General features: G+C 41.0%; 1 protein-coding gene across 1 annotated transcript in view; it reads left to right on the plus strand.

Annotated features, from left to right (window-relative positions):
- The first annotated feature begins 14,325 nt into the window (after positions 1-14,325).
- rock2a (rho-associated, coiled-coil containing protein kinase 2a) overlaps positions 14,326-16,614 on the plus strand; it is a 233,604-nt gene continuing 231,315 nt past the window's right edge. The window contains exon 1 of the mRNA XM_078541605.1: positions 14,326-14,585. Within this exon, the coding sequence (XP_078397731.1) occupies positions 14,493-14,585 (93 nt within the window). The 5' untranslated portion in view covers positions 14,326-14,492. The remainder of the gene's footprint in view (positions 14,586-16,614) is intronic.

Here is a 16,614-nt window from a genome sequence, read left to right on the forward strand (position 1 = left end):
CCAATTTGATTGAATTTTTCAAAGAGGTGGCCAGGTGCGTAGATGAGGGCAATGCATTTGAAGTAGTCTGCTTGGATTTCTGCATGGGAGACTGATAACGAAGGTAAGAGCCCATGGGATTCAAGGCAATTTGGCAATTGGATCCAGAATTGGCTGAGTGGCAGGAAGCAGAGGGTGATGGTCGAGGGGTGTTTTTGTGACTGGATGCCTGTGTCCAGTGGGGTTCCACAGGGATCGGTGTTGGGTCCCTTGCTGTTTGTGATATATATAAACGATTTAGACTTGAATGTCGGTGGGTTGATCAGTAAATTCGCGGATGACACGAAAATTGGTGGGGTGGTAAATAGTGAGGAGGATAGCCTTAGATTAGATTAGGAGGATATAGACGGGCTAGTCAGATAGGCTGATCAGTGGCAAATGGAATTTAATCTGCATAAGTGTGAGGTGATGCACTTGGGCAGGACAAACAAGCACGGGAATACACGATGAATAGTAGGACCCTGGGAAATACCAAGGATCAGCGGGACCTTGGTGTACATGTCCACTGGCCCCTTAAGGTAGCGGGACAGGTAGATAAGGTGGTTAAGAAGACATATAGGATACTTGCCTTTATTAGCAAAGGCATAGAATATAAGAGCAAGGAGGTTATGCTGGAACTGTATAAAATGCTGGTTAGGCCACAGCTAGAGTATTGCGTGCAGTTCTGGAATCTGCATTATAGGAAGGATGTGATTGCACTAGAGAGAGTGTAGAGGAGATTTACCAGGATGTTGCCGGGGCTGGAAAGTTTTAGTTATGAGGAGCATAGATAGGATAGACAGGAAGCAACTTTTCCCATTGGTGGAGGGATCAATAACCAGGGGGCATAGATTGAAGGTAAGGAGCAGGAGGTTTAGAGGGGATGTGAGGAAGAATTTTTTCACCCAGAGGGCGGTGGGAATCTGGAACTCACTGCCTGAAAGGGTGGTAGAGGCAGATACCCTCATAACATTTAAGAAGTATTTGGATGTGCACTTGCGACGCCATGGCATACAAGGCTATAGGCTTAGATGGGATTAGAACAGTTAGATACTTGTTTGACCGGCGCAGACTTGATGGGCTAAAGGGCCTTTTTCTGTGCTGTAGACCTCGATGACTCGATGAGGTGTGACTGTCTTCTGGAACAAAGTATGCAGGTATTCCTCCCCCTCCCCTATATTGCGCAGTGTCTTCACTTCGGCTACCAGATCAATAATCCTGATCCAGAATTCCTCAAACTGCTTAAACTTCCTGCAGACATGTTTGTCATGGATCGCCTTGGCGGCCAACATCTCCCACATCCCACAGCTGCAACATAACACCTGTCCTGCTATTCTAACCTATGTTATTTTAAAAATTTACTTTAATTACTTTCTTCATATGTATGCTACAATTTACTATGTTTATTGAATGCTAGTACCACTGACAACTAAAGGTTTAAGGTCTTAACTACAAAGGTATGTGTTTTAGATGTTTGTTTAAATTACTTTATTTTTATTGCCTTTTTATCTTTATTGTTTTATTGCAATTTTAAAGTTTTCAAATTTTGGTTTATTATTTAAAAGTTTTAGTTCCTTTTATTTAAAGATCTACCTGAACGTGCCTGTCCTAAGCTGGTTTCTCACACATTGTCCCTTAGATTGAGCACTTACCGGCCAATCAACCTACTAGCTTCCTGTCACGTCACAGTTGCTTTTTTTTCTCTCTTTCCCGGACTGCAGCCTCACAGCAGCTGAAACAGCACGCTCTTCAGCTCCCGACTGTCTTCCTCAGGTCCACTCCGCACCGACTCCCAGCAAGGTAGGATCCGGAGTCTATGTTGAGGACTCCCAGGGCAACTCCCTCCGTACGGTATACCACTGTGCTGCCACTTCTGTTGGGTCTGTCCTGCTGGTGGGACAGGGCAAACCCAGGGATGGTGATGTGGTGTCTGGGACATTGTCTGTAAGGTATGATTCCGTGAGTATTACTATGTTAGGCTGTTGCTTGACTAGTCTGTGAGACAGCTCTCCCAATTTTGGCACTAGCCCCTTGACATTAGTAAGGAGGACTGTAAGGGTCGACAGAGTTGAGTTTGCAGTTGTTGTTTCCAGTGTCTAGGTTGATGCATGGTGGTCCATTTGGTTTCATTCCTTATTGACTTGTTTTTAGTGGTTTGATACAACTGAGTGGCTTCAGAGAACATTTCAGAATCAACCACATTGCTGTGGGTCTAGAGTTACATGTAGGCCAGGCCAGGTAAGGATGGCAGATTTCCTTCCCTAAAGGACATTATTGAACCAGATGGGTTTTTACGACAATTGTCAATGGTTTCGTGGTCATCATTAGATTTTTAATTCCTGATATTTTATTAAATTCAAATTCCACCATCTGCCATGGTTGGATTCGAACCAGGCTCCCAAGAGAATTGCTCAGGATTACTAGACGATGGTATACCATTGGGAGGGAATTGCACTGAAAGTCCTCAACATTGACTCTGGACCCCATGAAGTCTCATGGCACCAAGAAACCTCCTGCTGATTACCACGAACTGTCCCCCCTCAGCTCTGGATGGAGGCGATAGAAGAAAAGGAGTGGGGTGGTTTGTGGTATGAGTGCAAGTAAGTTAGGCTTTAGTATCCTCAGAAATATGTGCAATGAAATTAGACAAATCCTTTATTCCCTTCTTTCATTTTTTACTAAGAAGTTGTATGAAATATCATCTCACAGCACAGGTATAGGGATGAATGATAACTATCTCAGTTTGCTGAACTATCTTAGAGAGGACAGCTATGGTTTCTTTACACATGAAGAAATTTAAAAAAGGAATGCAAACTGGGAGATGCTACAAATGTCACTTGCTCCAATCTGAAAAATACCTGCTGCAAATAAATTCAGGATCAAGGTCTCCTTCACAACCACTGGTAGCACAGAACTCTGTGCTTTGCCCAGCTCTGAGGTAGCAGGTCTGGTTGCAGAAGGTTGCAGAGCACACAAACACATGCACACGCACACAAACACGAACACACATACACACACATTACTGCCTCTGGTTTAGTTAGAGCTGGAATCAGTGCCTGCTCATGAATACCTTGGATTTTTTAGATTGCAGAACCTTTTATCCTTTGCCCATTTGCCCTCTGAATGCCAGAATAAGGAGTTATGTGCCTCTTAACTGCCATGTATCCAAGCCACATGTTCTGACATGTTAACCACCTCAAAAGTCACCGATGGCTGCAAGATTCCTCAGCAATATTTGGTTTCATTGAGCTGGCTCTTCTTGTGGACAGAAACTAAAGCTGCCCTCTGGAACTGTGGGTCTCCATGCCCTAAATAGAATCCTATTCCACAGGCTCAGTCAGGCAGCTGCAAAGCAAGTTGGTAGCTCACACTAGTAATTTCAAAATCAATGCTGTTCTTTTCCCTTACCACCTGGAACAAGATTTAACAATTCAGCATGAATATTGCCTTTCCTGTTAGCTGGGTGACACAACATGGAATCTATTTCTTTGCTGTGAACTGATTCACTAAAGCATGGGAAATTTCATTTCGTTTCCAACTTCCATGCAGATGGGCTTTTAGTAGTCTGTTGCAACAGATACCTACTCAGTATCACACTGATTCCCATGATCACACTGATTGCTGTTAAGTTCATCCTATCATATAGCCACACAGACTCAGTTGATAATATATTTCTTGTGGTTGAGAGCCTTAACTGAAACACTCTCACCACAGAGGTCATCATCCAGTTCAACTTGGCAGTCCTCTTAAATTGCAACCAAAAACAAGTAAGTGCTACTCTTTGGATATAGAAGGGAGCTAACCACTGGTGTGATGTTTGTCAATAATGTGAAACAATTCAATTGGACTGCAAAGAAAGTGGCAAGCTATTCACAAATACATAATGTATTGCTAAGCTACTCTGAATGCCACACTGATGTCACATTTTGTGGACTGTGGGAAAGAGGGAAAGATCTTCGCTGCCTTGGGGATTTTTACCAACTTTGATGCCGAAAAATTTCAATCACCCATAAATAGCAATGAATAGTCAGAAAAATGCTCTGTAAGGCCAACCAGGATGTTCTACAGTCTTGAGGCACTTTGGTACTCAGCAGCCTAGGATTTCTGAAGAAAATACATGGGTCAATGTTCAGACTCATTCAAGAGCATCTGTATTCAAGCTCATCCAAATTTCTGCTGCTCGTATTGTATCCTGCATCAAGTTCTGCATATCCATGATCTTAGGCTCAATGAGCTTCATTGGCTACCAAACCGTCAGTGCCTCAAATTTAAAATTCTTGTCCCTATCTTTAATTTTGTACATAGTCTTCCCCACTCCTTCCCTCTGTAACCTCCACAAGGTCCAGAGCCTTTTCTGAACTTTTGCTGCTTGTGTATTCTCCTTCACTTTGTCCCATCATCAGTGGCCACACTTCAGCTGCATAGGTCATATTCTCTGGGATTCCTTCATTAAACCCCTCCACCTCTGTCACCTCCATAAAACACACTTTTTTAAACAAACCTTTGCTCACCCCTCCAAATCTAACTTTCTTCAGTTCAACATTGATTTTCCTCACCTCTATATGAAGCTCCTTGGGATATTTGTCCTTATTAAAGGTGCAATACAAATGGAAGTTTTTGTTTTCTTTGTGCAGACATTTTACTGAGTAGACCTGAACATCAGCTGTGGATATGTCTTGATCAATGATCACTGCAGATCACCAAGCCCAGTTTGTATCTAGGCCATTCATCTTCTTTGCTACCATGGTGATTTGGTAATAGTCATTGAGCATTCCACATATTTTTTTTAGGGCATGGACATTAATCCATCCCTGCAGAAAACTTAATTCTCAAGTTTCTTACCATTCAGTGGTTAGTGGACCAGGTACCGAAATAGAAGCCAGATCTTTAAGATGAATTCTTACTGTTCCAAGGGGAGAATACTGAAAGAAAGATGTTGGCCAATCTGTTGCCAAGGTGCACACATGACTAAAAGCCTTAAGAACTACATGAGTTTCCCACACCCGTTCCATTGCAGATCTTAGTCAAACTTTCTGGGGTTCCAATACTGAACAATGACAACAGTAATAGAGTTCATGCTGAAGTTCCTATAACTAAGTGCCATGAAAATATAATAATTCTCATAATATTTTTGTGATTTATTGTTAAGGTAGGTTAATAATAGGGTTTGGATAGTTTCTCTGTGTGTATGTGTGTCGGAGGGATTTAATTGAATTGGGGACAGCTGGTCTGGAGGCTTTGAGTCATCAACAAGAATCTAGGTTTGAAATGCTAAATACCTAAAAATGGCTGAAGTTTTAGAAAGTGAGGTGTGAGGAAAATTTGCATTTATAGATAAGTTAGGGTAGTTTGAATTTCAAAGAGGTGACAGGATGTTACACCTGGCTAGAGAAAGCTAAGCCAAACAGTGTGTTTGTTTTTCCCAAAGGTTACTAATAAAATTTATACTATGAAAGATTTATATTATGAGAAAGGTCAAGTTACAAAAACATATCGGAACAATGGAATTTGCATTAAAAAGGGAGAAACATGTATAAGGGAGATGAGGCTATGTGTCAGAGAAGAAGGCATTCTAAGATCTAACGCAATTGTGAAAAGCCTCCAGCCTCTGTGCATCAAGTTGCTGTCTGCAGGAGCTGAAGCTGAGAAAACTCACTTTGAATTCTCAGGGTATTGTGTTGTTTTGTCTGGGTCTGTTTAAAGCTATTTGTTTTTACTGTTGCCTTAATGGGGTGTAACTGTAAGCCAGATTAATTAGGGGGTTTAGGAGTTATTTTAGTAGTAATTTGTAGACCTATGTATATGCTTGAAATGTTTTCCCTTGTTAATAATGTTTAATTTAGTTTTCTAAAAACCTCTGAAGTCATGGTAGTTTTATTATTTCTGAATTCAGTGCACGCACCTCGAATTAAATTACAAATTGCAAAACAGTTGTGACCGCGTGATCAAGTTTCCCTCGTGGATTTGATTGGCCTGGCACATGCAATCTGCCATGTCATAACACTGAGTCTCTCAAGGACATGAGCATGAGATACCATGGCCACAGAATTGAATTGCATAGTGCCATTCTTAGCAGAGTTAGGAAGGTCTAACTTGCTTATCCAGGGGAGGCAGCACTGTGGGTTGCTACCAACATGGCCCCTGTAGCATCCTTCAATAATATGGGTGCATGAAACAGTAACTGGCAGATATAATGCCAAGATTGTAGATTTAGACAATGCATGTCTTGGCAGCATCTGTGTTCTCTGAAAAAGGAAATCTGAACAGCAAGATGGACCATGAAATCACGTTATTTATAGAGTTGGGCAGCCTGATTGCAGGTGAATTAAATATTTGGAACTTTTCCATGGGAAGTGTCTCAAAGTACTCTGAAGTCTTTTTGGAGTTGTTTTGGTGCATTTGCCAGAGAGTGTTGTCACACCCTCACATTGATGGTAGAGGAAAGTGACCTGTCCGCACAAATGTGTTGTTATGCTTAACTAATACCTTTGCATGGTAATGCAAAGTGAACAGATATAGACAAAATGATCCAAATAATCAGATTAGCAATATCTTATGGAAATTATCAAACAGAAAATAAACTACGGACAGTATTATGCAATGCACTACTTTCTGCAAACAATCTTTATGTAGCTAATTAATCAATAGACTTGAGGTGGTTAAGTAAAGGTGATATAACCAACAAAACAATAGCAAGAAAATAGATTTTTCTTAAGATTTTTGAATAATATTTTTCATTATTTTAAAAGAAAAAGAAAGCCATATATTTATACAGTATAATACTTTTCATGACTACTGGATGTCTCAAAGCGCTTTACAGCCGACGAAGTACTTATGAAGTGTAGTCACTGTTCTAATGTAAGAAATGTAGTAGCCAATTTTGTGCACAGCAAACCCTCACAAAGAGCAATGTGATAACAATTAGATAATTTGTTTTTGTTTGTTTAAGGGATAAATATTAGACAGGACATCAAAGAATAACTCTCTGCTGTTATTCAGAATTGTCAGGTGTTGAAGGAGCGTTGGAGAGTTCCCCTAGCCAGATTCTAGTGGAAGGACCCCAAGAAATCTCGTACCTTGGAGAGTAGCAGAAACAATGAGCAGAGTCAAAGTGAATTCCTGAGAGCTGTGGCACACCTTGATTTGGTCCCAGGAGAAGTAAATGAACAATCAAGATTCTATAAAATATAGGGAACACGTGGGTGAAAATAAAACCAGAATGGCAAGCGTCCTCTTGAGATATTCCAATTTAAAGTATAAGTGTTTACGAAATATAGTGTTAATTCAGTAAAACTTACATACGAGCATAAGAATAAGAAGCAGGAGTAGGTTATTCAGCCCCTTGTGCTTGCTCTGCCATTTAATAATATGGCTGATTTGATAGTAGCCTCAAATCTGCATCCCACATACCCTCAATAACCTATCACCCTCTTGCTTACCAAGAATCTATCCACCTCTGCCTTAAAAATATTCAAAGACTCTACTTCCACTGCCCTTTCAGGAAGCGAGTTCCAAAGGCTCACGACCCTCAGAGAAAAAATTTCACTTCATCTCTGTTTTAAACGGGCAGCCCTTATTTTTAATCAGTGACCTCTAGTTCTAGATTCTCCCATAAGAGGAAACATCCTCTCCACATCCATCCTGTCACGATCTCTCAGGATCTCAAATGTTTCAAACAAATTGACCTTTATTCTTCGAAACTCCAGCGGGTACAAGCCTAGCCTGTCCAACCCTTCCTCATAAGACAAACTGCCCATTCCAGGTATTAGCCTGGTAAACCTTCTTTGAACTGCTTCCAATGCTTTTACATCCTTTCTTAAATAAGGTGACCAATACCTTATACACAGTACTCCAGATGTGGTCTTACTAGTGCCCTTTAGAACTGAAGCATAACCTCCCTGCTTTTGTATTCAATTCCCCTCACAATAAATGATAACATTCTATTAGCTTTCCTAATCACTTGCCACACCTGCATACTAGCCTTTTGCGATTCATGCACAAAGACACCCAGATCCCTCTGCTCCTCAGAGCTCTACAAACTCTCACCATTTCGTTAATATGCTTCTCTTTTATTCTTCTTGCCAAAATGGACTATTTGACATTTCTCTACATCATACTTTATTTGCCAGATACTTGCCCACTCATCTATCTATTTGTAGTCCCCTTATGTCCTCTTCACAACTTACTTTCCTAAATATCTTTGTGTCATCAGCAAATTTGGCAACCGTTCCATCCATCACTTCATCCCAGTAATTTATATAACTTGTAAACAGTTGAGGTCCCAGCACTAATCTCTGTGGCAGACCACTCACTACATCTTACCAACTTGAAAAAGACTCATTTATGCCTACTCTCTGCTTCATGTTAGACAGCCAATCTTCTATCCATGCTAATATGTTACCCACTATATCATGTGCTTTTATGTTCCGCAATAACCTTTGGCACTTTATCAAATGCTTATGGGAAATCTAGGTACAGTACATCCACCTTTACAGTACATCCTCTTTATCCACAGCACATGTTACTTTCTCAAAGAACTCCAATAAGTTGGTTAAACATGATTTCCCTTTCACAAAACCATGTTGACTCTGCTTGATTACCTTGAACTCATCCAAGTGCCTTGCCATAGCTTCTTTAATAATAGCTTTTAACATTTTCCATATGACAGATGTTAAGCTAACTGGTCTGTAGTTTCCCACTTTCTGTCTTCCTTCCCTTTTTGAATAACGGAGTTACATTTGCTATCTTCCAATCTAATGGGACCTTCCCCGAATCTAAGAAGTTCCGGAAAATTAAAACCAATGCATCAACTATCTCACTAGCCACTTCTTTTTAGACCCTAGGATGAAGTCCATCAGGACCTGGGCACTTGTCAGCCCGCATCTCGAACAATTTACTCAGTACCACTTCTCTGGTGATTGCAATTTTCATTAGTTCCTCCTTATTTTCCATTTCCTGATTTATAGCTGCCTCTGGGATGTTACTTGTATCCTCTATAGTGAAGGCTGAAGCAAAATACCTGCACAATTCATCTGCCATTTCCTTGTTTTCCATTATCAATTCTCCAGACTAATTTTCTATGGGACCAACTCTCACTTTGTTAATTTGTTTCTTTTTAAAAGTATTTATAGAAACTCTTACTATCTATTTTTAAATTTATCGCTAGCTTTCTCTTGTACTCTAATTTTGCCCTCCTTATTAATCTTTTTGTCATCCTTAGCTGTTCCTTATGTTCTGTCCAATCTTCTGGCCTTCCACCTATCTTGCACAATTATATACTTTTTCTTTAAGTCTGATACTATCATTAACCTTCCTAGTTAACCACGGATGGTGTGTCCATCCCTTGGACTTTTTCCTTACTCGTTGGGATGTATCTATTCTGTGTATTCTGAAATATCCCCTTAAATACTTGCCAATGCATCTCTATTGACATATCCCTCAACTTAATTTGCCAATTCACTTTAGCCAGCTCTGCTTTCATGCCCTCATAATTGCCCTTGTTTAAGCTTAAAAACATAGTCTTGGACCCACACCTCTCTCCCTCAAACTGAATCTAAAATTCAATCATATTATGGTTGCTGCTACCTCGGGACACCTTCACTATGAGGTCATTAATTAATCCCATCTTGTTGCACAATACAAGGTCTAGCATAGCCTGACTTTCGGTTGGCTCCAGAACATGCTGTTCTAAGAAATCCCGGAATCATTCTATGAACTCCTCATCTAGGCTACCTTTGCCCATCTGACTTTTCCAGTCTATATGCAGATTAAAATCTTCCATGATTATCGCCATGCCTTTCTGACAGGCTCCCATTATTTCTTCCTTTATGCTCCGTCCTACCATGTGGTAACTATTAGGGGGCCTGCACGACTCTCACAAGTGACTTCTTGCCTTTACCCGTTCTCATCTCTAAACCGTTTCCACATCCTGGTTTCCTGAACTTAGGGCATCCCTCTCTATTGTGCTAATGCCATCATTAACTAACAGAACCACCCCTCCATCTTTTCCTCACTTCCTGTCCTTCCTAAATATCCTTTCCCTGTTTTGTGCATTCAGATACAGTGCCTTTAGTTTGATCCTTTTATTATTTTTATAACTTCTAGTCTGTTCTGTTGATTGACAATTATATTTGTACTCTATCTCTTCCTGTCATGGTCTGTTTTTCATTTCCTGTAATAATACCTTTCTCTCTTGCCTTGTCTCTACTCTTTGACTTACCACATCTTCCTAAATTTGATCCCTTGCCCCAGCTAGTTTAAAACTCTGTCTGCTTCCCTAGTTATGCGACTCGCAGGAACACCGGTCCTAGCATGATTCAGCTGTAGACCATCCCAACGGTACAGATCCCACTTTCTCCGGTATTGGTGCCAACGCCCCACGACCCAGAACCCACGTCTCCCACCAGGCTTTGAGCCATGCATTCAGCTCCCTAATCTGATTTGTTCTATGCCAATTTGCATGTGGCTCAAGTAGTAATCCAGAGATTATTACCTTTAAGGTTCTGCTTCTTAATTTGGTGCCAAGCTCCTCATACTGACTATGCTGAACCTCCTTCTTTGTCCTTCCAATGTCCTTGGTACCAACATGGACCATGACGACTGGGTCATCCCCCCCTCACTGTAAGTTCCTCTCCAGCCCCGAGCAGATGTCCCGAACCTTAGCACCGGGCAGGCAACACAGCCATCTGGACTCACGCTCTTTGCTGCAAAGAACGGTGTCAATCTCTCTGACTATACTGTCCCCTACTACCACTACATTCCCTGTAACTCCCCCTGCTTGAATGGCTTCCTGTACCAAGGTGCCATGGTCAGTTAGTTCATCCACCTTGCAGTCCCCACTCTCATCCAAACAAGCTGAAAAAACCTCAAACCTGTTGGACAATTGCAAGGGCCAAGGCTCTTGCACTCCTGCCCTCTTGGTCCTCTTACCTGCCTCACCTGCAGTCACACCCTCCTGTCCCTGACCTGTGACCAAATGAGAACACTCTGTCCTAAGGGATGTGACCGCCTCCGAGAATGAAGTATCTGGGTAACTTTCCCCCTCCCTGATATGCCACAGTGTCTGCAGCTCGGCCTCCAGCTCAATAACTCAGAGCCAAATTTCCTGCAGCCACAAACTCTGACTGCACGTCTGTTTGCCCTGGATCACACTGGTATCCAGAAGCTCCCACATCCTGCAATCACAGCACATCACCTGCCCTGTGGTCTTCAATATGTGTTAATTAATTAATAATTGTTAAGTAACTATAATTAATAAAGCCTACGCCTCCGAATAGATTTTGGAACTGCCAGTGAACTTTACAATATTGATAAAACAGTACAGTGCTTACAATACTGATGAAACTAATAATACCAGTTACTAGTTTACCTGCTCCTTCTGCTGCACCAAAGCGGAAATCAAATACTGGAGGCTGAAAAGAACAGTGGAAAAAATCACTTCCTCCCCGCCCTTCACCAAACTCCCCACTCAGCACACGCTACTTCTTGCAGTGTACCTTACCTAAAACACCTCTTCCACCTAAGCACCTAATTCCCACTTTGAACCAAATTCCCAAATATACTCACTCGGGTACTGTCTCACTCAGGCCAAAATATCCCCTCACTGATCGTGTGCCTCTTACCGACTGTGCACTTTAAAAGTCCCTTTCTTATATAAAGCTGTGATGAGTCACTCTCTTGCTTATTTTGTTTAACTCTTGTACAGTAAAAGTTTTAGTTCAAAACGTGAAATCTTGCGACAATTCTTTCAGTTAGTAACTAGGAGTTCAAATTTCTTTTCAAAAGGGACTGGTCACCATGAGATCATAACAGCCTGGAGTGGGACTTGAACCAGGAGCCTTGAGACTGAAAAGGCCACCAAATGAGCCACAGTAATAAAAATTGAGGCAGTAAAACTTATAACTACATAATTAATATATATTTTGAGTATAGCTTCAGAAGGGTTTTATGCAAATATTATTGCACATAATCTCTCAAACAGTAAACAGGTTCCTTGGTTAATTATAAATAGATCCAGGGGTCGTAAAGCAAAACTTAATAAAAACAAACGTTAAATATACTTTTTAAGTAGAAAGTCTTCCTCTGATTGTTTCTTCTAAACTTTTCTCATAGATTTGACAACAGTTGTTATCTCATGCTTGTTTCATGTAATGTGACACAGCATAATTAAAGAACATAGAGGAAATAGAAAAAAAACAGGATGAGACAACAAAATGGACAGAAGGGATGAAGAAGTCTGCGGCCTGTTTTGGTCGCCTTTTCCTTTAATCGTCGTTTCATTTTAAAGATGATTTACAAAGTACCTGATAACTGCACACCTTAGAAAAATCATGCTGGAAAAAAGATCTGATGTCACCCTGGTAAAACGTAAGCTGAAGTTGTCACAAGGTTCCTCCTATTAGTACTAAATATAGTCATACCGTGTAAAGTGAAACATAATCACAGTTTGATTTAACCAAACTATAGTTAGCTTTCCTTTTATTCATTAACGCTATATTTAGCACTTAGGCAATTTTGTTGCAAGCAACCATGAGTGGAAAGAGACACTGTACTATACCCACTTTAACTCAGCGTTTATTAGCTGTGTGACGAAGGGTGCAACAATTCACCCGAATTCATTCTCCGTTATTTACTCCCGAAGGAAGTTAGGTTATGATTTCGTTTCTAAAACCGAGCTGGTCGACAGTTGGCAGTTATTTTTCTCTCTTTTAATAATATGTTATCCGAAAGGTAAATATTTCTCTAATTAGGAAATTGAAGACAAACAAAAAAGGTCAGGATTATTTCTACATGATGACGATGGCTTCGAAAAAAGCTTACACTGAATGTAAACTTTTAATGAAGTATCCAGGTCCAGTTTAGTTTTATATTGCTCCCTTATTATTATTTTTTTTTGGGTGAAAAGTCCCCGGAATGATTAACACTGACAAATCAGCAAGCAAAACAAAACCAAAGGGGAAGAACACTACCAACGCGGCGAGAGCCCCATCTTTTAGTTTTAACAATTATGATTAGACACTGAAAAATAGAATCTGCCTCTTAAATTACAAGCTTGCTTAAAAATAGATTTATAGTCACACGTTGTTTGTTTTCTTTTCTCTAAAGCTTATGATTTCCCACAGAGATTAGTTTTAAACTTCAAAGTAAAATCATTACGACTTTTGAGCTGACCTCAGTTACTACCATGTCAGGATTTAGGAATGCGATACACTTACAGCGTTAAAGTCTCTTAAAAAACAGAGATTGAAATCACTCCTCCCAGATATATTTAATTGGTATCTGTAATTATCCGCAAGGAATAAATGCTGATACACAGTTGTGAAGACATTCCGATATAAGGAAAAAAAAAATAGACGAGATTAAAATAAATCAGTTCAATAAGATGCTCAAATTTTGGGTCCCTGCTTGTGTATTATTTTCCAACTTAAAATATAATCATGCAAATTTTTTTTAAAAAAAAAGAGCACCATAGGAAAATCCAAAAAGTTAGGGCGCGAATTGGTAATAATACGAAACAAACAAAAGCAAAACAGCAGAATGATTCATGACCAATTAATTCCCTGTTGAGGTCTTATGGACAACCGACTTGCATGACTTCATAATTTAATTGCGGCTGCATTTGTCACATAGAAATGAAATGACAGGTTGCTTGTGATTGCCCATGAAGGGGTTGTAGCAAACACAAGGTCGCTTGTGTTCTCATTGAAGGGACTGCGCTCGAAAAGTTCACCTGTCCTTTTTGTCCCGATGCCAACCGACACGCATTCCAGCTTTACCTATATTTCAGTTTCAGCATTCGGGCTCATTGCGTTGTCAGCTTAGATTTATTTTTCAAAAAGGCGCCTGTATGAAAGATGGCCGCCCTCGATTCCGCACGACACTGAAGGCTGCCAGGCAAGGCGGGATCGCGGCGCTTCGCTTCGTCCCGCGCGCCCCCAGTCAGTGGATAGAGAGAGAGAGAGAGAGAGGACAGCGCACGGGCATCCAATCCCAGTTTGGGGGTCTGTGACGCGCGCGCTGGTTCTCAAGCGCCGCCCATCCTCCCGTCAGCCTCCGCGTGCCGAATTCCGATGACGTTCAAGAACGCCTGTGCGGTTGTTTTTGTCATCGGCTCCGGAGTAATTGCCTCGCGGCTTCTGATTCAAATCGACTCGGCGGCCGTTAGCCTCGCGCCGGGGGAGGGGGCCGGGACCAGCAGCAAGAGGAGGAGGAGGCGGCGGGGAACGGGGGGAGGGGCCGGGCTGGGCCGGGGCCGCCCGCTTAGCTTATGTCTCTGGCAAGGCTTCCCGTTTGCCTCTCTCTTCCCGAAGGCAGCTGTTGTAGGCCCAGGCTGCCGGGGCCTCTGAGGAGACGGCGGTAGTGGGAAGGGGAGGAGCGGACGGGAGGGGAGGTGTGAGCCCGGCTTCCCCGGGTCCCTCCTCGCTCAGAGGAAGCTATTCAATCAGAATCGGGGAACGATTGCATTCACCTTCGAGATGTCGTCGGCAGATGATCTAAAGGCTCGGCTGAAAAAGCTCGAAACAATGATTAGAGACCCGAAGTCTCCGGTGAACGCGGAATGTTTGTTGGTGAGTCCAAAGATGGGAAATGTTTCTCTTTCCTTCCAGAACTTTTCTCTGCCTTCATTCTCCCCTCTCCACTTGCGGCGCAGCCAGACAGTGTCTCGGTCTCCCAACACAGGGCGTGTTTAGAGCTTAAAAGAGCAGCAGCAAGTTTTAGTGCTTTTTGTTGTATTGGGCGCATACCAGATAGGAATGTGAAATCGCGCAATTTTCTGATGTTCAGCACATCACGGGGAGGATTGTTATAATTTATAGACAGCACCGGATAAACTTCATGATTTGAATGCTAGACGTATCTTGACAACGAATTCGCGAAGAGACAACGAATTCGCGAAGAATACGAAGCATCTGGTTGTCTTCGCCATAAATGTTCAGATTATTGATCTGTTAATTGAAGTGGTTAAGCTTTTTTTTGTTGTTGCATTGTGTCCAGTCGCGCGTCGCCTTTTCCATATAAGCGATTGCTCTTTTTTTTTGGACCAGCTGATGATAGCAAGTTTGGGTCGGCATCCTACGGTTGAATAATGAATCTGTCATGCACAGTTGGTTTCGTTTTGTTGAATTGAAAAATCAGAACAGTGCAATGAGATCACTTCTTGTTTTCTTTTTGAAAGCGTGCAATTCATACTTCGGCAAATTATCGTGTTTCCTGAAATCAGAATGGAAGTGTGACTGGCAGGTGACGGTACTCGCATTTATGGAGCGACTTTCACGACCACCGGTTTTCTGAAAGTGCTTTACAGCCAATGCAGTATTTCGGAAGTGTAGTCGCTGTTGTAATGTGGGAAACAGATTGTAGGAAGTGTTATGTTAATTTTATTGGCTGACATTTTTATAAAATTCATTAGGAGATGGAGGAGAAGTGAGTAATTTAAAAAGAAAAATTGACCTCATGAATTTTAACTTGGCAATGTCAATCACTAATCCACGTTAATTGTGTTTTAGGACTGCGTCTAAAGGCAGCAAAATATAGATGGGTTCAGGTGATGTAATTTGAAGAACAAAGCTTAAGCAGTTTGTTATTCAATCTTAAGTTTTTTTTATATGTTTCTTTAGATCTTTATTGTTGCATCATTTAAATAGTCCTGTCTAATCGTATGAAAGTTATGTTGATACGTGTCTTTTGTTGCTTTTTGGTGATGTGGGTTGGGGTCTTGACAGATGCCAGCCTGCCATGGGAATGGAAATGCAGCGATTGAGTTTAAATTTCATTACATGTTACAAGGATATAGCATACCATGCATAAATTATTTTTTGGAATTTTAATGTATCCCAACCTGTTAAAGTTGAGATATATTAAAATTTTATCTTTGCAATACACTTTTTAAACATTTCCTAAGTGTGTTGAAGTTGTATCCACATACATACTACTCTTGTGAACTTTGTAACTGTAAATCTATAGCGTCATTAGTTCTAATTAGCTCTGAAGAAGAATCACACGGACTCAAAATGTTAACTGTTTCTCCCCCCACAGATACTGCCAGACCTGAGTTTCTCCAACATTTTCTGCCTTTAGTTCTAAATTTTTACATTACTCCTCACCAAATAGGTGCACCGAGGACATGGGTCACAGATACTTGTAGCTTCCTATATTTTATCTTGAGTATCATCCCTTTGCTCCAAAACATGTTGTGGAGCTGCTTACCCATTGTTCTTTGGTTCTGTGGATGCAAGAAAGTTTAAACCATGCTCTTAAGCCTGTTACAACTATATCCTGAAAACCTGTGTCAGGGAAGTTTACAGAGAGCTTTTTTATGGAAAGCTTAATGTAAAAGATTTTTAAAAAACTTATTATTTAGATTTGCTTATTTCAAAGTATTCCCCACAGTAGTATACTTTCAAGTACCAGAGACTCTCAGTGTTTACTCCGAAAACTGGACAAAAGCAGTATGGCTAATTCTGAACAAACAGTCCCATAGAATGATATAGATGATTTTTTTTTAGTTGGGAGTAGGAGCAATTTTTAAGTTGTGTATCAGCTGGACTCAGCTATGTAAGTCATGTATATTGATTTTGTTCAACTGAAGTTTCTTCT

The sequence above is a fragment of the Cetorhinus maximus genome, chromosome 5 (genome assembly GCF_964194155.1).
Source record: "Cetorhinus maximus chromosome 5, sCetMax3.hap1.1, whole genome shotgun sequence".
In the NCBI taxonomy this organism is placed as follows: Eukaryota; Metazoa; Chordata; class Chondrichthyes; order Lamniformes; family Cetorhinidae; genus Cetorhinus; species Cetorhinus maximus.